The sequence below is a fragment of the Sander vitreus genome, chromosome 4, assembly GCF_031162955.1.
Source record: "Sander vitreus isolate 19-12246 chromosome 4, sanVit1, whole genome shotgun sequence".
Lineage (NCBI taxonomy): Eukaryota > Metazoa > Chordata > Actinopteri > Perciformes > Percidae > Sander > Sander vitreus.
In genome coordinates this window covers 5,886,485-5,908,592 of record NC_135858.1, presented here as the reverse complement: position 1 = coordinate 5,908,592, position 22,108 = coordinate 5,886,485, and the positions used below count along the sequence as shown (strand labels likewise).

Genomic DNA, 22,108 nt, shown 5'->3' with positions numbered 1-22,108 from the left:
ATTAGACTACACCACTGGGAAAAAGGGATTGTTCTCTATAGTAGACAGATAAGAAACTATGTTAGTGCCGAAGATCACAATACGGAAGTTAAATTAGTGAAATCACATTGCCAACCACCTTACATAAGTAACCCAACTAAAAGGAAGAAAAACAAAAGTGATGGCAAAGGAGTCAAATCGGACAACACTGAACTAGCGAAGTGACCCTCAACAACACATAATGAACAGTTGGTGGCGATAATACCCAATTGAAGAGGTTATACACATTTGATATAACGGCGAAGAAGAAACGATACACGACACCAGCAGAGACTTCTGTCATCTTACTGAGAAATGGCGGCGTCCGTGTGCCGACTTGGGAGCACCGTGGGTCGATCCCTCGCCAAAACCCGCAGTGTAAGTACAAAATTAAAGGTTTAGCAGACACGCTTTTTGCAATGTGAAATGTCTAAGCGGGAAACCGGTAGCCGGAAAGTAATCGAAAAGGTTCGACCGCCTGCTAAATTGACAGGCTAACTGATAGCTAACTAGCTAGTTAGCTGAGCTGTCCGCACAACAGAAACGGGAAAGGGTTAGCTAAACGGTTAGCATTAGTTAGCTAGCAGTGAATGCAAGGTCAACTGTCAAATAAGGCAATACGTCTTGTAAACAACCACTTGATGCGTAACGTCCACTATGTTCACGTGTTGTTCAGTGTTATTCGTCGTTTCGGTCTTTTAACAAGGTCAGCACAGCAGCTGTAACGGCACTGATTGTTACGTGTCCTCAGCCGTCCTCATATCGCAGCTAACGTTAGCTTTATGGCTAGCAGCGTTAGCATAGTGACTTTGGAAAGGCAGATGCTGACAGTGACAATCCTGTACTTTTGTTGATCGTCAAAATGTTTGATTGTTGAAAAAGTAACGTTACTTTTATACTATGTCAAACGATAACGTAACGACTGCAAACATTGACACTGCTTTTAGGTTTTTTGTGAAGCGGTGTTTTCGGTAGCGTTAGCTTTGGCTGTGTTTCCAGATTTTATAACAATCATATTGCATTGCACAAGGTGGTCTTTTATGAATGTGTGATAAACAATCGATGACATCTTAGATTGTTGTCAGAAACCATGCTAAATATTAAATATACTGGTTAAAAATGAATGAAAATAGTTATCTTAGCTATATGACATCTCATTATTGCACAATGTGATTGATGTTAAACTAGACAATCTTACATGTATCACATCTGAATAGAACTGATGGTCTACTGATTGTGGTTTTGTCTATTTTTAGTCATTGGCAGATAGCAGAAAGGGGGCAGTGGTGTCAATGTCAACTGCCAGCCTTAAGTTTATATTTCTATTCTTGCTTTGTATGTGAACAGATCGACAAGAGTTAGTTTAAGGCTTACAGTACAGTCTGACATATATAAATGTGGTTTCCAATGTGTTTAATGTGTGCAGAAATGCATGTTATGTAAACAGGATTTTTAAATGACTTGTGTTGCCTCTTGGTGTCTCTACAGCTTCAGCCCATCCTACTGTCTCTGAGGCGTGGGCAGGCCTCAGTCAGCTATGCCCAGAGCCTGGTGGGAGCCCCTGAAACTCACCTCACTATACTGGACAATGGTTTGAAGGTCGCATCTGAGGAGACTGGACATGCCACATGCACTGTAAGAACACAGTTGTAGGGGGCCTATTTACAACCATGGACTGTAGGTTGTTTTAGTTACTACACCACACTTACATTCTAGGATAGAAGGAAAAAACATGCCGGGTGTCGGGCTTTATCCTGGCAATGTACTTTTGTTGCTCCAGACTAGCACTCTATAGACTCAACAATTTCACTGTTGTGTGTTGTAGATTTACATTTCATTGATTCTTCACATATCTTTTCCCTATCGTAGGTTGGACTGTGGATCAGTGCTGGCAGTCGCTATGAGAGCGAGAAGAACAACGGAACAGGCTTCTTCCTGGAGCACATGGCTTTCAAGGTAGACATTACAGTGTTTCCCCTAGGTTGACTGCTTTTGGAGGGCGGATGGGCCCCCCCAAAATATTAAATATTGCAATATTACACAACATTTGGACCTAAACAAACAAACAAACTGTTAAGGAAGTCATCCCATATTTTATTTCCCGGTGATCATTTTTATTTACTTTTGCACCTAACCTTACCAAGATTTCGGTCTTGTAGTAGCGAGTATTTCCTCTCTGACAGCCAAGATGGATCGAAGCCTGTCCTCCTGTGCTTGTCGGCCAGGACTAGCTTTCCTCCCATTAGCAGCAGAGCTAGCATTGTAGATTCAGGTTAGTTGCATTTAAATAATGCAGATATTTTGGTCTGAATTTCAGACATTTGTGGTCAATGTCTATCCATCTTTGGTTTTACACAGATAAATTACTCCTGTTGGGAATCTTTTATTGCACTTACAGTAACGTAACAAGTCGTCGTCAACTTGAGTAACGTTAACTTTACTTCACCTGTCTCTCCTCTGCTGCGCTTCGTGTGTGTGAGTAGAGGGGCTAAGCCCCGCCCTCAGTGGCAGCAGAGAAGAGGAGAGAAACTAGCGTGACCGTAAATGACAGCAGAACGCAGTAAAGACTCTCCCACTGAGCTGCACTATAATACATTGATCGTATCCTCGAGGTCTATGATCTGGTCTCTGTTGAATGCATTTCACTCCTCATTATACATTTGCAAAGCGGATTTTCAAAGGTTTTAAATCTGCATTGTTAACATCCACGTTTACTAGTTGGCAGGCTTCTTCTTTCCTGCCTTTGTCCAGTCCTTCCAGAAAAACGTGGAGTTTTTTTGTGATTGTTGCGGGCAAAAATCCTTGATTATGTGGCACGTTTTCTTAAAAAATGTGAGGGAATATGCGGGATATTTCTGCGATGAAATTGCGGGAACTTGCAAAAATTGCGGTTTGATGAAAAAGAGAAAAGTAATAACACCCAGCTTTTCGATGATGTTCACGTCGTGTAATTGCGTCACTTCATAACGTTCCCATGGCAACAGGGGAAAATGGCTGCTCTTGTGTGAAGTAAACCAACATTTTTCAACTTTCTGCTAAGATATGTGACTTTTTTTGCAACGAAAATGCGGGGATTATGAAATCCTGCAAGCGGAAATCGGCAATTTATGCGGCGAAAGTGCGGCGTATTTGAAAAAATGCGGCCCCCGCATAAATATCCGGACTTTGGCTGATTATGCATTGAATTCTGCGATCGCGTTTTTCTGGAGGGACTGCTTTGTTGGCCTATAACCATCACCTGTAGATCAGTTAAACCGTATAAAACCATTGGCAGGGCTGTGTATTGCATCACATGCATGAAAAACTGCTCCATAGTGCTACTAGAAGTTTAAAAGTCCACATTGTAGGTAAGTCTCCAATGGAACCTTGTTTCGTTAAAGCTGAATGCACTTGAGATAACTCTACCTGTTAGCCAAACAGTACCATTACACAGTTCTTTCCATTCACCTTTTGTTCTCGCCTCCCAGGGAACCAAGAAGTACCCTCAGACAGCCCTGGAGCAGCAGGTGGAGTCAATGGGTGCTCACCTGAGCGCCTACACCTCCCGAGAGCACACTGCATACTACATGAAGACCCTTTCAAAAGACCTGCCCAAAGGTGAGATGACCTGCAAACAAGCAGTGAAATAAACAGAGCATCCCCTAAATTGTACAATAATTCGATTTCAGAGACGTTTTAAAAATAAAAACTGTTCTTGTTTGTAAGATCAAGATTAATCAACTAATTCACATTTCTGATGGAGAATCCCAATTACTGGGGCCTATACTGTATGGGGCAGTAACTGAGATCTTTTTGTCTGAGCACAACATATGCATATTCCTTCTTAAGTTGTGAACAATCAATTTTCTTCTATGTTTTCATAGCCGTGGAGCTGCTGTCAGAGTTGGTGCAGAGCTGCTCGCTGAACGAGGCAGAGATCGAGCAGCAGAGGGGCGTGGTGCTGCGTGAGCTAGAGGAAGTCGAGGGTAACCTGCAGGAAGTTTGCCTTGACCTGCTGCATGCCACAGCCTTCCAGGGCACTGCACTAGGACAAAGTGTGCTGGGACCCTCCGGCAACGCCAGGCAAGAGGAACTGCATATTTGCATAACACACGCACACTAGGGCCGGGCAATATATCGATATTTTACCTTCTATTGATATATTTTCAAACGAGATATGGGATTAGACAGTACCGTTTATGTTGGTATAGTTTAATGTTGCGTTACGTGACCCATTTCTTCTGTAAAGGCGTGCCTGTCTTTGCATCTTGTCTCTCACTCTTCGCGCAGCCCCGCCCCCACTCACTCACGGCTCTCCTGCAACAGCGCCAGTGCACAATGGCGCTTTTTCAATTAATTTATTGAGAGCATTTGCAGTTACAAACAACACATACAAGTACACATACACACAACTACAAAATAAATACATAAACAAATCATATCCCAGGGAGTCTACAAAGTCCAGCAAGGCTAATCAACAAGCAGTCCGATTCATAGCATCACTTAGTTAAAAGAGTTCCAATATCATTCAGTCACGTGATGTCACAACTGTTGAATATATCTGCAGAGCTTTACAGTTCTTTGAATATCTTGTGGAGTCCAAATATTCATTGACTTCCCTCTCAAACACAGGAAAGGAAGGTGTAGAGCCCCTGAACTTAGATTTCTGGATGTGATATTTAGCGAGTAGAAATAAAAGATTAATAATGAAATATTTTCCTTCCTGCCTCGGGAATTTAGGCTACACTATACATGCATTACCTGCAGGCGTAGGCGATTTCATTACGTAATTCCTAACGGAGATCTTCTCGCACTCAAAACACACACTTATCTATTTACACTTATCCTATTAGGGTAGGTTAGAAGAATCGCTGCTTTCCGCGTACTAAGTAGCCTAGGAATGCCTCCCAATCTTTGGGCGCACTCACCGCATTGCAGCGTCATTTTTTTTAATGACACACACACACACACACACACACACACACAGAATTGCTTTCATCAGAGGCACACTGCAGTGTTTTGATGACGATAATTATGGCTTCAAAAGTTGCACAGCAATTTGCCATAATGTAACTTAAACACCGTCTATTCTATATTATATTCAATTCTGCACCATTGTGTAAGCTACATATTCAATTCCCCCAGGACTCTGACCCGCCAGGACCTAGTGGATTACATCAACAGCCACTACAAAGCCCCTCGCATGGTGCTGTCTGCTGCTGGAGGTAGGTCCTCTTCGTCCTAACACAAACTGTGAGGAGGCACCCTGGTAGCTGTGAACCTTCCCTTTTCTTGGAATGACTCGGCGTTTATTTGATGTGCTACTTTAACAGGTGTGAACCACGAGGAGCTAGTCGGTTTGGCTAAATCTCACTTCAGCGGAGTATCTTTTGAGTATGAGGGAGATGCTGTCCCCGTGTTGTCACCCTGCCGATTTACAGGCAGTGAGGTGAGAGATGCTGAATATTTTGCAGTAGAATTTTTTTTTTTTTTTCTTCATTGTTTTGTGAGGTGTATTACATGATCTCTGATTACACTGCTATTTAACATGACCATTAGTTTTTTTTTTTCCCCCAATACATAATCAACACAAGTTGGAGAAATCACTGAAAGTGACCATCTATAGCAGAGTAACGCATCAGTTGCAGACTCATTTCAAGTGAATTAACTTCTATTTAAGATGGCTGTGTTTGGTGCATTAGCTGTGATTCTGGCCTGTGACAGAGCATAGCTCATGGGTGGGGATGTTTCTTGACCACTCGTGGGTTCATTGTTTTGTTGATCTTTTCCTTCGATGCCTCTCCTCAGATCCGTATGCGTGATGATGCTTTGCCTCTGGCACACATTGCCGTGGCTGTGGAGGGGGCCAGTGCTGCCAGCCCAGACATCGTGCCACTCATGGTGGCCAACTCCATCATCGGCAGCTATGACCTCACCTATGGTGGTGGAAAGGTTGGGGAAATACGTTTTTAGTTTTAGTTTATGCAATTAATAAAAGACAACAACGATGAAATTGGAAGCTGTAACTAACTCAGCAGTGTCCCCTTTAAGCTTTGCCCACTTGAGGTTGTTAATGTCTTGAGTGGCCATTATTGAGGGGTAGACTATGATCCTCTCTGAAAACCTGGGTCAGGGGCCTCACCCCTGCCTCTGAACTTGTCGAGAGGAACAATACCTGAAAAACAGAGCAATTGCTAAAGAGTTGGTGAATAGAATAGCAATTTTAGATATTTTATTGTTTTATGTACTGAAAGCTAAAATCAATTTTTTTTTTTTTTTTTTTAAATATCATTGTAACATTCTTATATATCATTTGTATGTTGGATTCAGAGCATGTGAGTGGTGAGAATTTCCACTCCTCACTCCCGGAGCTTTTCATTACCTCTGCTCCCACGCTCAAAGTCGCTCCGCTCAATATTGCTCCACGCTCAAACCAGGTTTTACCACGCTCGACTCAAATCGCTCATCGCTCGTTCTAAGAAAAAGGAAAGAAGTTATACATTTTAGCTTAAACCCTAGCTTGGCTCGATGGAATAGTGCACCCGTATGATCTCTTAGCTTCCCTTTCAAAGTACTTTGTCAACTCCATTGTCAAGCTTGTCGCAACAGCTGATTTCTGACAGAAAATAGTGTTGGTGGCACACCTCACAGACACATTCTGGGTCGGGCTCGGAAATGCTTTTGAACTCGCAGTGCAAGCGATACCCGAGCAAAATTGGAGCGGGAGATAAGTTGACACTGGATAATGGTAAGACACTAATAAGCACGTTTGTGGGGCAGAAGATGTTGGACTTGCGCTACACCCGTTCCATCTTTGCCGTAGTTGGAGGGTAACGTGTGGAATGTTATGGATATCGGCTTTAAATCCAGAAGATGGGAATATACAGAACTATAAAAGTTTTTCACATTGATGTCACATTTCTCTGTTGTACTACTTTAACACTGTACTGCTATAACTAGCATATACTTAGAGCGGGTCAACCTAACACCATGAATATTTCAACCTACTTCCTGATGCTGGTGTGATTATAATCTAGTTTTGATTGTGAACAGTTGAATATCAACGGCCATTCCTTTCTCTCACCTGCAGCATCTGAGCAGCCGCCTGGCTCGCCTGGCAGTGGAGGAGAACCTGTGTCACAGCTTCCAGGCCTTCCACTCCTCCTATAGCGACACCGGCCTGCTGGGCATTTACTTTGTATGTGATAAGCACCAAATCGAAGATATGATGCACTGGTCCCAGAATGCCTGGTCAGTAATGACTCTGGGACACACACACACACACACACACACACACACTCACAACTGTAATGGTATGCCACTTTTAATTATAGGACAATGTGCATATTTCATCTTATTTCCTCCACTTTCCATTTCTCGCAGGATGAACCTGTGTACCACAGTGACAGAGAGTGATGTAGCCAGAGGCAAGAATGCTCTGAAGGCCAGCCTGGTTGGACAGCTCAATGGTAGGTATCATGTCTGTCGTGCATTTACACAAACGCACATACAAACTCCTCCGAATCGCAAGTCAACACACCTGTTTGTCTTTTAGGAACAACACCACTTTGTGACGACATCGGAAGACACATCCTGAACTACGGGCGGCGTATTCCTCTGGCAGAGTGGGATGCTCGGATCGATGTGAGTTGGCACTCTGAACTAGAGTTCTGACCTGGACCATTTGTACAATTGAGAGAGAGAAAAAAATGTATTGCGTGAAGCAGTGCCTTTTCAAAACTGGCTTCTAGTCTGTCTCCAGGATAGTCTGGAGTTCTGACTTCCCTCTACACCTCTTCTTTCAGGCCGTGACCCCCAGGATGGTGCGTGACATCTGCTCCAAATATATCTACGATAAGTGTCCTGCTGTGGCAGCTGTCGGTAAGTTCTTTTGTGGTTTTAGTATTTTGCAGCAAGGTCAGGGCCAATGCTGTAGTATCGTTCTCTAATCTGTCACTCCTGCCTCTCTCCACCAGGCCCTTGCGAGCAGCTACCCGACTACAACAGAATGCGCAGTGCCATGTACTGGCTGAGGTTTTAAGATGTGTTGTTTTTGCTCCATGTGTCCCACGTCTGCTCCTTATCTTCCTCCTCAACCTTATCCTGCCATCAGTACAAGAGTGAACACCTGAGGGATTGTTCACTTGTTGGCTTGACAGCACATCCATCTTCTCTCTTCTCCCTGCGTCCCTCTCCCATCCCGCTCACTGATCACTCTTAGTTAGCCATGAGGGGGGCAGCCAGTCTGCACATTATGAGTATTGAAATTACACATTGGTTACCTCTTGATTGTACTGTATGAGTCCTCATTACCTGCTACAGGCTTGCAGAGTTGAATAGAAAACAATCATCCAATGGACACAGTACAGCCGGTACTAAATACAACCTGTTTGGAACAAGAGTATATTTATAATTTCTGTGACATTTGTTTCTGTCCTCTATTGTACATAACAGAAGCTCTCATTGCAACAAAATAAAAATACTGTAAAACATTGGCCCAGTGTGATTTGTCTCATTCATGTGTTCTGTAGTATGTGATGTGTTGCTTTTCAAAGTTTCTTTTTTTAATATTACATTTTAAGATCTTCATACACTTACAGCACACCATTTCTTTGTGTCATGGTTAACTGTAATGCTAGCTTTTTGGTTATTGCTCAATTTGGGAACAGCACAACTGAAAGAAACGTTAAGTATGCGTAATGATAACTTACAAAATTTTAGGTTCAGTTGCGTCTCGATTAATTTTGTAGGTTTTCTATATTGTGATGCATAATCACATTACACAAAAAAAGGTCTTAAAAACAGATTTGGAAAATAAGTAAGCCATGTGGAAAATGTGCCTTGTCTTTGTAGGCTCCTGCATGTTAAAAGCACTGACACATTTAGGACACTATGCTGCCTCCAAATTAATTCTAGGAATATTGCCAGGCACGAAGCCGTACATCAAAGAATTTCAGTGTCAGTAGCAGTTTTCTAAAATAAAAGAATAGATAACATTAATGAACATAGCTGTTAACTCTACATTCTAATTTATCTCCTAAAAGCAGACTAGTCCTCTTTTTATTGTCCCTGTGTTCTGTCTTCTGATTATATATCTGTTTATTCAGAGATCTATTATAGTTATATAGTATACAGTAGTTATAGTTTGAGGTGTAATTTTAGGTTGTGGGCAACTTCTTTGTCACCTACTTGCATTTTGCTACTGTGTTATGTCTTAGCATTTACTATCGTCACTTTGTATTCTGTTCTTACTACTACAAATTGCTGTCATATGACTGTTTTGTTTGTTTCTTAATTTAGAATAAAGTATTTTTATAACCATATTTAACCATATTGTTGCTGATCAAAGTAATTGTGATGAGATGTTTTTTCATACATTGAGTTTATCAGATACAGAACCTACGTCAGAAGGGTACTTGTATGGTAAACCAGGACCTGCTGTGATATATATGTTGGATCTTGAATCACAGAAATGACATCTCAGATTCATGCTTAGTCCTGCGTCATGCAGTATATGAGACAATAATGCTATGGGTAAATAACCCAGGACATCTCTGTTTGCTACTTAATCACATTTGTGTGACCCATGTTTGTGTATCTGAGGGTAACTGAGATGGCTCATAATCCTGTTTGGCCCCCCGAGGGCCCACCTATCGTAATCAGGCTGCACTTGCAATATTCATATCATTAGTTAGATGAAGCTAAGTCCCTTGATGGGCTGGACTGGAGGTGAATCAGTAAATAAGGTGGACTTTGTCTTGTTGGTCTTCCTCCTGGGCCTGACAGCCACTTCCTCCTTGCTTTTCTCCTCTCTGCCTCTGTGGTCTTTAAATAGAGAGATGTGTGTACTAATACATTATGTTCCTTTAAGTAGAAACAATGCACAGTGTCCAGCATTTTGATTTAAATTCCCCCATGTCATACCTGGCAAACATTTCAAGGAGACAAATGCACATAGCTAGGGTGGCTGTCTTTACACAAAATCCAATCAGAGTTGACATCAGTAAAAAGGTGATACTGGTTATTTGATCCTTGATTAAGCCTATCATTTCAAAATTGGAACCCAATGAGCAAATTTGCAGTTCCTTTTATTCTACTTAAATTATGTAACACATCCAATTCCCCATTTTCAGATATGCAATCGCCTCTTTAAACCCTAAATGACGACAACATTTAGCAGCTGTTACTCACATCTAAATGCTCCCTGTAGAGTTTAATCATCACACAATCACAGTATTGGGAAAGAATTTGAGCCTGCTCTTTCATATAGAATTACTTTTTTTTGGAGTTTGTGACGTACACTGTTTTAGGTTCTGGAGGTCTGTAGTCTGACTAGTTGAGAAAATGTTCTATTTATTTACAACATACAAACAAGTATACATATTCATATGGCCTTATAGGATCTCACTTTAACCCTTTGCCTCATCAAGGTCATGATACAGTTAAACTAGCCAATTTGAGGCCTTTAGTAGACCCCTCTGTATATTGAGAATTGTTTTAGAGATGAGAAACCCATTTATTTCAGTGAGATTGTTACTCTTTCAAGAACGATGTTTTTTTTTTTGTGTATTGTGGAGTCTTGAGCCTATATTTAAGGAGAAAGGAGGCCAATAATCAGTTACTGCAGGGTATTAGGTGTCATCTGTACAGAATGTGTTGTGCCTTGTTAATGACGGATCTTGGTAACTGCCATTCACTTTCATGAATGTTTATGAAAATTAGTGAACACACTTTCACTCAAATCAGTCTTGAAACGAAACATTAGAAATCACACACACACAAACACAACATAAACTACAAAGATGATCACGACAATCTGTAATTGCATGAAAATTGGACTTTTCAGTGACAATGTTGTTTGTCCTACTACTGTCTTTTACTTTTAATATTCCTCCCATTGTAATGATGAGACTATGGTCACCCAGTCGACATGGATGATTGAAAACACAGGAACTCATAACACCATGATAAGAAAGGGACTGGGTTTTTTTTGCAGCGTATTGGTACTTTGAATGGTGATGGTGGGTTTTTAGTTGTGCTTTGACTGCAGACTGGGGCAACGATCCAATTCATTCTAGGCAAACTATTGTGATTACCATCGTGTTATTATTAGAAAGAGAAAGAGAGCAATGAGTGTAGAGGAAATGAGATGAAATGAGGGGAGGGTGATGGGGTGTAGAGATGTAAAAGATAAACAGAAAGAGGTAGCGGCAGTGTCAGGGCGAAGACCGACGTGGATGAAGACGAAGTTGTGGACGAGCAGGCAGAAGTCCAGTTGAACATCCGACTGCGTGCCACACAGGTTGATCCTCCAGTAGCTCTAGAAGAAGAAGAAGCTGGGATACAGAAGATACAGTATTATAGGATATCTGAGGGTCAAAGACAAGAGATCATTACCAAAGCCCTGCTTTAGACCAGAGGAAAGAGAAGTGTCTTTTTGTCAAGTTACCAACTTTTGACAGCGGTAACACTGAGTAAGTATTGATTGGGATTATGACACTTGATAATGCTTACCCAGGTTTATCTGTACATGTCTGAACATATTGCACGATTTATTAGAAAGTTGGACAAAATACTGGATTAATTATAGAACAAAATATTGGAGAATCTAAAATTCTCTGCAGAAAACTGTATGACCAGTAAAACAAGTAGTTTTTCAACATGCTTTTATGTATTTTTTTAGGCTTTATTTCAAATCTAGCAATTACTGCACAGTGGATAGATTATTTATCTCCTTTTGTGCATTGGCATGGACTACTAAAATGTAAATAATCCTATATATTACATTTACAAAATTAGTAATTTCATTCTACTGTTGCATTGCATCATGTTCTATATTCCCATCTAAAAGCCTTCTGCTTGTCATCACGAGCCTCACTTTAAGACTGAAGAGGGATTTGTATATGAAATCACTATAGAATAACTGTTTTCAGATGTGTTTTTTGTTCTAATTATTGCAAAAAAAGAAGATTCCTGATGCATGCCATCGCCGAGAGAAGCCTTGTAGTGTCACAGTTGTGCAATTTTGAGCCACTGGCTGATCTGTTCTTTGTCTCTCCCTGCAGAGTCCTGACCATGAGAAGTGTGCGTGTGTGTTTCTGCCTGGCTCTGCTGCTGCCTTGGTGTGTCCAGAGCCAGAGGAGCGGTCCAACTCTTGCTAAACTTGACGAAGACACACAGAGGGAGGTGTTGGCTGTGGACATCCTAAACCGCAGCGGTGTGTTGAATTCATTGCTCCAATCAGAACATCACACTGTGCTCCGGCGAGAACGAGCCCCGCGCCCAGCCTCCCAAGTGCCAAAAAGAGCCCCGCAGGGGTCCCGCTTCGCCCTCTCCCTTGATGTTCCTACCAGCATCCTCAGTGTCCTCATAGACCTGGCCAAGAACCAGGACATGAGAACCAAGGCAGCAGCTAATGCAGAATTGATGGCACGAATAGGCAAGAGGAAATAAGAAGCAGGGCTCCTGGGAGCTGTCAGGGGCTCGATGTATGAAATCTCACCTCAAAGAGGAGTTAACTTCTTACATTGTGGCATTGGCACCTGGTTAGAAACAATGTTAGTTCAGGTAAAACAGTAATTACGGTCAGTATCTGTCCTTTAGACCTTAGATCTGCTTTACTTTTATACTTGTATTATATGATTATATTACCTCCTTCTAGACCCAAACCACTCCATTGACTGGACATCTTGAAACAGACGTAAATAGAAAGAATGATGTAAAAACATAAACAAAAGGACACTGCGAACAATGCCAAACAAAATCAGATGAAGCTGGTCTTTTGTCTCAAAGATTATTCACCTCAGAAACTGTGATCAGGTTCTGAAATCTGTTTCTTGTGTTTGCATGTGTAATCTTGAATTCAAAGAAAAGGTTATTGAATTAAATCCAATATGATAATCATATTTTTCTCAAGTCTAATTCATTTTACTCTGCATTGATATCAGGCATGCTTAATATAATTACAAGCATCAGCAACCCATAAAGCACAAATGAATGCATCTGAGCCAAATGAGCCTGCGTCACCCACAGAAGGGTCTGATGTGTGATAACAGGACAAAGACATGGGCAGGATATTGACCTCTGAAAGAAGAACAGACCCTTTCTATAGACCTTTGTTCACTGATACTTGATAAATTTGGCAAACAAGTCGTGGCTATTTTAAGTCTGATGCATTATCTGCTCTACATTAAACTAATATCTGTAGCATGATTCATCTGTGCTACTGCAGTGAGCATGAAATGTGAAGCAACAGAGTGAAATAAACTCATCTGATTTCACTGGTCATGACCTTGAATTACTTCTTGCATTACTTCAAGCTGTGGTAGCTTCAATTCTATAATAGTTAAAGCCAATACAAATGCAAATATACAAGAAATGTTTATAATATAATGCAGCTATACTGTAAGCAGTAAGGCCACTACAAAGTCACTACTGAGCATCACAAAAACTCTCCAACCCTTGCAAATATACAAATTATCCAGACGTTATTCAGATATTAGCATTTGATTGTTGTCCCAGCATCAATGACCACAGGGTTGTTTATGTTGCCGTTTGAATCTTGTAACAATAATCAATTTAAGAAAGCCTAAAGGTTTTTATTTAGGCTTCTTCTACAGAAGTTATCACAGGCAATAAACCACAAAGGAAACTAGCATTTCTTGAAATCATGCTATTTGTTAAAAATAGAGTAAAACTTTGTTTCCCACTATAGCCGTGTAGTCTAGTGAATGGTATAAATGTGTACATATTTAACAAATTAAACTCCACTCATCATTATAAAGCAGTTATCACAGTACAGCTTTTACTGGAGGCTACTGTATTGTTTATAATGACTGCACTAATGAATTTAGCCTTTTCAGTTTGGCTTTAAAGTTGTTTCACAGATTAGCCTCGAAGTGTAGGCTATTTCTGCCACATCTGCTAATATTACAAGAAATAAACTTGGACCCAAGCTGTTTCCCTTTTATGTACACCAATTACTAAAGTAGCCTATTACAATTTTGAGGTAGGCCTACGCATCACGTTATCTTCATTTAACTCTATGTTACTGGAATGAGTATGATATGGGAAGTAGTTTGTAATGTATGTAAATTAGGCTACTTAAGTACATTTTCGAATGCAGGTCTTTTACAAAGCATTGGACTTCAGAGACAGAAAGTGTTTCCGACCTGCTGGAGTCTAAACTGAAGCAGTTCGTCGTTTGTCCACACGACGTCCTCAGTGTTTCTTTCCTACCCACAGACTACTACAATATACATATCTAATTATGGCCAATAGCTCACATTTTGGCAAAAGACTGCGCCTCATATCGTCAAATATATTCAATTTGGCCACTTCTTCACTGGAAAGCTGCCCGAGAGCTTGCATTAAATTTACAGAGAGAGAGAGAGAGAAAGAATCCAAAATGGCGCAAACTAGGGTTTATCAATCTAATCCAGGTGTTGTTAATTAGCGATGAGGATTTGCAGGCAGGAACACTCGGGAAACGTAAGTCTGTTTTACTGTTCCACATTTTGTCACGTTTCTTTTAGTGGGGTCTTATGACATTTTGTTTTATGAGATATTAAACAAGGCTGTGCACACATTTTGTAGAAACAATACATTTCTATTAGGCCTACTACAAATGTAGCATTACGCTATGCTGGTATTCAGTATTTGTGACGAACTGACCAGTTTCTCCTATTTTCTGTATAAGGCGTCCCTGTTAGTGGTTTTAAATTCTAGTTTTTGCCTACCTCAGTCTGTCCATATTGTAAATAGAGTAGGTTTTGAAGGTTAGGAATGCTGAACATATCATATCCTATGTTCCTCGAATTGGTTGTATGATGTGTTACTCGCACACAACACCAATCCCACTGAGAGATAGAAAATCGTTATTTTATTAAGTATGAAAAGATGATAATAGCATACAGTATGCTTAATCACATTGTCAGGACTGAGTGTTTGTTTTCCATATGTGATAATATTAGGTTTTACTTCCATTTCTAATGCCACAAGTGTGCAGGAGGCTGCTGAGCGTAAACTTTCAGACACACACACACACACACACACACACACACACACACACACACACACACACACACACACACACACACAGTGAAATATAGCCAAGACAAAGGGTCTAACCAGCCAGAGTTGAGAATCGTCTGAGGACATCCAGGTAGGAAACGCCTTAGCATACAATCAGGATCAAGATTCACTCAGTCAACGCTTACACTGATTAATAATTTAGCATAATCAACAGTAACCTATTACATGCGTCTGGTCAAGTGTGATTTAATTTTAGCATGATCAAAGACAATTCCCATCACATATCTCAGACTGTCGCTTTAGTTGTGTAACATGATGTGATAACACATGGTGTGGACACTCATTGTCTCCTTAAGCTGACACACCAATGTTAGAGCACGTGTGGTGCCCCTTGAACGATGATCTCATTTGGTGCATTTTCAATGTGTGCTTTTCAACAACTACATTACTGTCACATGTTCTCCTCGACCTCTGACAGGTGTCATCTGTGTTTGTCATGTGTGTTGACATTTTTGTTATTTTTATTCTAGCAGAAAGTATTTGAAATTTTAAAAAGATTTATTCAACAATTGTGTTGGAACTAACATTTTGACCACAAGCTTTAATGTGACAAATCTCACCCTCCTCAAGAGCCATAAAACAAACATCATATTTTAGACTTCTGGTCATCTTATCACACATCTTTATATTGTCTTTAAAGGGTTGATTCACCCAAATTACACATATTCTCACCTACCCCAAATGCTATTTAGCAGGTATGATAAAATACAGTGGAGTTAAAAATAATTTAGTTTTTGCTACTCGGATTGAAAAGTTACATTTTAATGTTTTTATTTATTTATTTATTTTTTTTAATATTTCCAATAACAATGTCCAGCTTAATCTGGGTATATGACCACACTGTCATCATGTAGGACCTATTGCTTCAGTACAAAGTTGTTCCAATGAAAACTGTTCATAGGGGCCCATTAAGAAGCTCAGTTAATGTAACTAAGTCTCTTTATATAACAACAAACTGAAGGCTGAACCATGGCTTTCACAAGGGAGGGTCAGTGGGAGTGTTAATGGAGAATTACTCAATAAAACATGCAACAAGCTCAACAGTCATCAGCACAAAGTTCAGTGACCAAGTGGTGCAAGAGAAGGAGGGTGTACGATTTCAGAGAGGTTAAGTGGAGTAAGGAGCAGCACTTCAGGATCACAACGACCACTATACGGATTATATTCAAACACGGTCAGGACAACAGCTTGTCGCCTTACTATAACAATAAGATTATATATGTTGTAGATTTTTATTTTTTTTTGTCTTTATTGGGACATTATTGTGAAATGTGTGTAGTTTATTAAAGAAAAGGGTTTGTTTATGATTAAAGTTAATTATGACAGATGTAGACGTGGAGGACATAAAAAGGGGCATGTGGTACCAGAATTATCTCCAGATCGATTGCCTTAATTTATTGTTTAAATGTATAAATGTTCAAGCTGTAATATTGACTCAAAGCTACTACTTGCTGCTTCTGTGATGTTAGTAATGTTACCCTTTGCTAGTGTTGATGTGTTGCCTTGCTGTTAAAGTCTCATGGCTAAAGTGATGCTACCTCTAATTGCAGGCTGAGTTGCTCTCAGATGGATTATGCTATGAATACCCTCAGCCTTCTGACTCCATCTACCCTCACCAAGTAAGAGCACTGCTCCATGGATTGGATGGGATAGCCAACAATCACCAGTTAATAGTGGATGAGGTTTAACATTATGACGTTTACTTAATGTCTATACTGTCTTTTCTCAGGTGTGTGACAGCCAGCGTCTCAGCCAGTGCTTCCATGACCCAGCAGCTCCTGTCGGGTCGAGTTCCTCGGCCGAAGCCCTTCAGGGTCACAAATGCTGACCGCAGTGTAAAGAAGGGCATCATGGCGGAAACGCTAGAAGACCTGATGAACAAGGTAAGGAGGGGGTGTGAAGTGTTGAAAGGGCTGAGAAGGAATTGGGACGTAGTTGAGGTGGATGATGATCAAACGTTGACTCAAACAGTTGAAAACATTAAGACCAAATACATAGTGGTGAGGAAGCATCATGGTGTGTTTAAAGGAATAAATATAGGATTCAAATGACCTCGAGCAGACTGGCCTGTGATCCATGTATCATTGCTGCACCCTGTGTGAGGTTCATGCTGGTAAAAGTTCACAAGACTGAGCTGTACACTTGGTACCTGACTGTAATAATGCTCTCTCTTTTTGTATTCTGGTCTATATCTGAAATGTTTGCTAATGAGTAAGGTGCCCACATGACCTGTGACACATTAATTTACCAAGTGATTCACTTGTGTTTTCCCTCTGTGCCTGCTCTCTCAGGTCAGTGACTCGTTGAGTGTACCGTGTATCATGGCCCTGGTGCTGGATGAAGATGGCACAGGAGTGGACACAGAGGAGTTCTTCGAGACGCTGCCTGAAAACGCTGTCCTCATGGTGCTGGAGAAGGGCCAGAGCTGGACCCTACATCTGGTATGATAGTGTTGGACCCTTCTCACGTTAACCACTAGGTGACACTGTTGATCAGCTGCACAGTGTGACGCTCAACATATTGATTGAGTACTTGTATTCAGCGTTTGTTATGCCAGGGATTCATTGATGTAGAGACTGAACAGACAGGAAAATATCTGTTTCGTCAATGTAGCAATCATGAATATGGATGGTACGGGGGCCTGTAGACTGAATAATAATACATTGACTATTCAGTGAAATTTGATGAGCAAATATTGTATCCATCAAACTGAATAGGGAAGAAAAATGTCAGTTATTGTGCAAAGGCAGAACACAGGGCGACCACAAGAGATTAGTTTCTTCCGTTATAATTTTTAGAGACAAATCAAAGGCTGGGATTGAATATTAATCAGACCCAGAGGTATCATTAAATTTGAACGATGTTCACCCAAAAGCAATTCATTTCCATAAGATTTGATGCATGCAGTGATTTGCACCCCCCACATGTTTACTCTGGTGACCCACACATTGCCGCCTTGTCATTTGCCTTTCCCATCATCACTGGCAGGAGCTGTTTCAGTCTGTAATCATATTGTTTGCTGGTGTAGCTGGGTGCTGTCATTTGGCCAAGTTTGCTGTGCCAAAAGTGCCCAATGTTTCTGTACCACTTTGACCTGACTTATGTTTCCGTTCCTGTCTCCCCTTACAGAACTACAGAGATCAGTTCTTTGAGTGCAGGCCACTGCACCGGAAAGATGTGGCCAAGCTGACTTTTGACCTATACAAAAACAACCCCAAGGATTTCATTGGCTGTCTGAATGTGAAAGCAACCCTGTATGGTGTTTATTCTGTGTCCTATGACCTGCGCTGTTATGCTGCCAAAAGCATGCTGAAGTGAGTGAAACAGGCTGCCAAATATCTGAAACCTTCCATTAGTATGCTTTTAAGTTGAAGTATTATGTAATTGATGTCTGTTTTTTCTACATGTCAAAGTATTTCTCTGGTGACTTTACAGCAGCACTATTTGGATCCCTGGTAATAGTTTAATCCAGGTGGAGATGAAAATTGCCTAAATCCATAAAATACCAAGTGGATCATCGCTTTTGCGGTGCAACCACCCACTAACAATTCATTTTTCTTTCTGGTTCATTTTATACTGTATATCAGCTGCTTTTCTAAAATATTAACATCAGTTACAGTATACAGCCCCCAACATGTAAAGTCTAAATTCATAGTTTACTATGTATATATATGTGTGGGTGGCTGAATTCAAATGTCAGATTTCAGAAGAACAAAGGCTAGATTTTACCGAGGTTAATTTTGGGAGGAGTTATGTCATCACTGCTGAGATCTGCTGGTTTTAGGCTTTGACACGGAGCTTCAGTTAGAGAGGATTACATTTTGCAGACTTGTCAAATATGGGGCTTTTCTGCTCACATTGCAGTGTAAGAGGTTTGTTTCTGAGATGTCAGTTTTATGAGATTCAGTTGATGTGAGAAATGATCATCTCGGATTGTGTATATTTCCTGGCAGTCATTTTCTTGTCATCTTATGTGGTCAGTCATGTATATTTTATTTTATCATAAATATTCAAGACATGACATGTACATTCTTCTGATAATATTCCCATACATATGTGTATTCCAAGTTAATCAAATGCTGTGTCTGTTAAGCTGTCTTTGCAGATGGGAATTTTCTATCAATGATCTGTCTCTCTCTCTCTCTCTCTCTCTCTGTGTCTCTGTGTGCTGCACTGCGCTTCCAGGGAGGCTCTGCGATGGACCATCTTCTCCATGCAAGCCACAGGCCACATCCTGCTGGGTTCCTCCTGCTACATTGAGCAGCTGCTGGAGGATGATGAGCGGGCAGAGAAGAGCCTGGCACTGCCACAGGAAGGCAGGATCAGGCAGCTGCAGAGCATGCTGCTTGGAAAGATATCCCACTGATGATGGACTAGAGCTGACGATGGTGGAGCAAATACATTGCCCACTCTTAGATTTAGGACACAATATCAGTAGTCACAGATGACACTGGGAGTTTCTACACGTTCATGTCACAGTTTGCTGTGCAGTTTGCGAACATTTCAGACATTGCAACTGTGTCAAAGTCACTTTGTTACATTCTGTTGCCCTATTTTGAAGCTGATACCACAAGTTATTCTTCAGAAAGCCCTTTCACTCACTATTGTAACTTTTTCCTATGGAGATGAATAAATAAAAATTTTTTTTTTTTAAAAACACTTTTTTACTTTCCTGTTTATGAAAGTCCATTTAAGTCTTTATACAGTAGGTTTACAAGTGGATTTATATGTGCGGAGTGAGCCCATTAACTGGCTTTGTGTGTGGGACTTTGGTTCCTGGTCAAAATCAGTGTAATTGGTAACGGGTCCAGCTGTCTCTCCCACGCTTCCCTAATTGTCCCCTGGCCTGCACTGCCCTGTCAGCTGCCGCCTGCCTCTGCCTTAAAGAATCCGAGGAAGAGAACGAAAGAAGAGCAAGCAGCTGCAGGGGGCGAGGGGATGTAAGCAAACCATTATACTGAGAGAGATAAGAGAGATGATGACTTCAGCTGGTGGCTGAAGTGCCACTTTTGCCATCTCATCATGGAAAGTGGCAACAGAAAGCTGTGGACAGATTTTGAACCAAATTGGCTGTCTGATATACCCTGAAGAACAAATGTATGAGGTATATATTAAGTAGGTCAAGAGTTGGAGTATGACTGTGATCCCTCCCCTATCTTATGAGTCATGAGGTGCATGCTGATTGTATCATGGTGTAATCTACATTTGTTGTGCTTCAGTGTTCCTTCACTGTGTGCAGATGCTCCAAGGTTGGAGCCCTCCCAAATGAATTGACAGTTGAAAGTTGGAAAAAGTGAAGTTTTTTTAGAGTAGCCTACTCGTCTGCTTAACCATTGCACTCCTATGACATTGTCAGGCTCACGAACAATAATAATAAAAAAAAAGGGATCCAAATTCATGTAACTTATGCAGTTTATTTTATACACCTTATTCCTTGTTAAAACCTGCTGCCTACATTACTCACAATGCCACTAGACCAGCACCAACTGTTAAGTCAGAATGTACTAGATGTAGTAGATAATGTAGCCTCAAGCAGCGATGAGGACTACAGAGATCTGGTGAATTCACTTTTTTCTAACTCGACTCCAGGTGTTTTCATTTTCAAACTTGTAGTCCCCAGCTCCATCTGACACGGACTCAAGTGACATCACTCCCCTTGGAGCTTAATGTGTTTTTTTTTTTTTTAATATAGCCTAGCCAGAGACCTTCAACAGGAGGTCCTCAGAGTTACTGCAGGAGGGCCAGCAAATTATTAAATTTTTTCAAAAATGAAAATGTCTTAACATTAAGCCAACGTATTATTAGCAAATATAAATCAGCCAATTTGTGAAAAAAAAAACATTGATGATAGGCTTACTGGCCTATAGGTAAGGTAGTTACTAAGATATCCATCCACAGACAGTTATCCCTGAGGATTCATTGTGCCACATGTATGTTTAACATTAAAACATGATTTATAAAATCATGCCAAAAATTATTCAAATTGCTTAGTATTCTTAGCACAAACAAATTAAAAGGCTTTAGACCGTCCTACACGTTATTGTAGGCCCAGTTTAATATGCAACTTCATAATATACAGTTGTGTTCAAAATAATAGCAGTCCAACATCACTAACCTCATAAATCAATTTTTTTGGTAGAAGTGATATGTCTACATGGCAAATAATTTACTAGTAAGTGTTGTAGGGTCATAGAAAACCAACACACCCAACAGTCATGACATGCATGCTGCTCATTCTGTGTAATTGAATCTGTAATTGAAAGGGGCGTGTTCAAAATAATAGCAGTGTTGTGTTCAAATAGTGAGGCGATTGATTCTGTGAAGAAACAGGTGTCAATTATGGCCCATATTTAAAGAAGGAAGGAAGCAAATATTGTGCCTGCTGGTTATGGTGCATTTCACACAGAAATACTCAGCAACATGGGTCGTTCCAGACATTGCTCTGAGGAACAGCGGACTTGATTAAAGAGTTGATTGGAGAGGGGAAAAGATATAAAAAAAAGTGCATAAAATTAGAGGCTGCTCAGCCAAAATGATTTCAAATGCCTTGAAATGGCATCCAAAGCCTCAACGACGTGGGGGGAAAAAAAGGGTCAACTACCATTCAAATGGATTAAAGAATAGCCAAAATGGCAAAGGCTCAAACAATGATCAGCTCCAGGAAAATCAAAGAAGACTTAAAGTTACCTGTGAGTACTGTTACGATCAGAAGAAGGCTATGTGAAGCAAAGCTATCAGCTAGAAGCCCCCGCAAAGTCCCTTTGCTGAAAAAAAGACATGTACTGAATGGGTTGAAGTTTGCCAAAGGACACATTGACTGGCCAAAGGAGAAATGGGGCAACATTCTGTGGACTGATGAGAGCAAAATTGTTCTTTTTGGATGTAGGGCCCGCAGACAGTTTGTCCGACGACCCCCATGCACTGAATTCAAGCCACAGTACACTGTGAAGACAGTAAAGCATGGTGGTGCAAAAATCATGTTATGGGGATGTTTCTCATACTGTGGTGTTGGGCCTAT

General features: G+C 40.7%; 2 protein-coding genes and 1 non-coding gene across 3 annotated transcripts; all 3 read left to right on the top strand.

Annotated features, from left to right (window-relative positions):
• Positions 1 to 285: 285 nt before the first annotated feature.
• On the top strand, positions 286 to 8,492 carry uqcrc1 (ubiquinol-cytochrome c reductase core protein 1). The gene is made up of 13 exons (XM_078247891.1): positions 286 to 396; positions 1,507 to 1,653; positions 1,888 to 1,974; positions 3,486 to 3,615; positions 3,882 to 4,080; positions 5,143 to 5,222; positions 5,331 to 5,446; positions 5,806 to 5,949; positions 7,088 to 7,248; positions 7,381 to 7,466; positions 7,553 to 7,641; positions 7,803 to 7,878; positions 7,974 to 8,492. The coding sequence occupies exons 1-13, from the start codon at positions 334 to 336 to the stop codon at positions 8,036 to 8,038; spliced, it is 1,443 nt and encodes a 480-aa protein (XP_078104017.1). The 5' UTR covers positions 286 to 333; the 3' UTR covers positions 8,039 to 8,492.
• On the top strand, positions 6,051 to 6,171 carry LOC144517474 (small nucleolar RNA SNORA26). The gene has a single exon (XR_013501936.1). It is a non-coding gene; the product is annotated as a small nucleolar RNA SNORA26 (small nucleolar RNA).
• Positions 8,493 to 14,400: 5,908 nt separating the features above from the next.
• cidec (cell death inducing DFFA like effector c) lies at positions 14,401 to 19,743 on the top strand. Its single transcript, XM_078247374.1, has 6 exons — positions 14,401 to 14,487; positions 16,641 to 16,709; positions 16,820 to 16,973; positions 17,382 to 17,531; positions 18,220 to 18,404; positions 19,276 to 19,743. Exons 2-6 carry the CDS (start codon positions 16,657 to 16,659, stop codon positions 19,454 to 19,456), a joined length of 723 nt encoding a protein of 240 aa, XP_078103500.1. The 5' UTR covers positions 14,401 to 14,487; positions 16,641 to 16,656; the 3' UTR covers positions 19,457 to 19,743.
• The last annotated feature ends 2,365 nt before the right edge of the window (positions 19,744 to 22,108 follow it).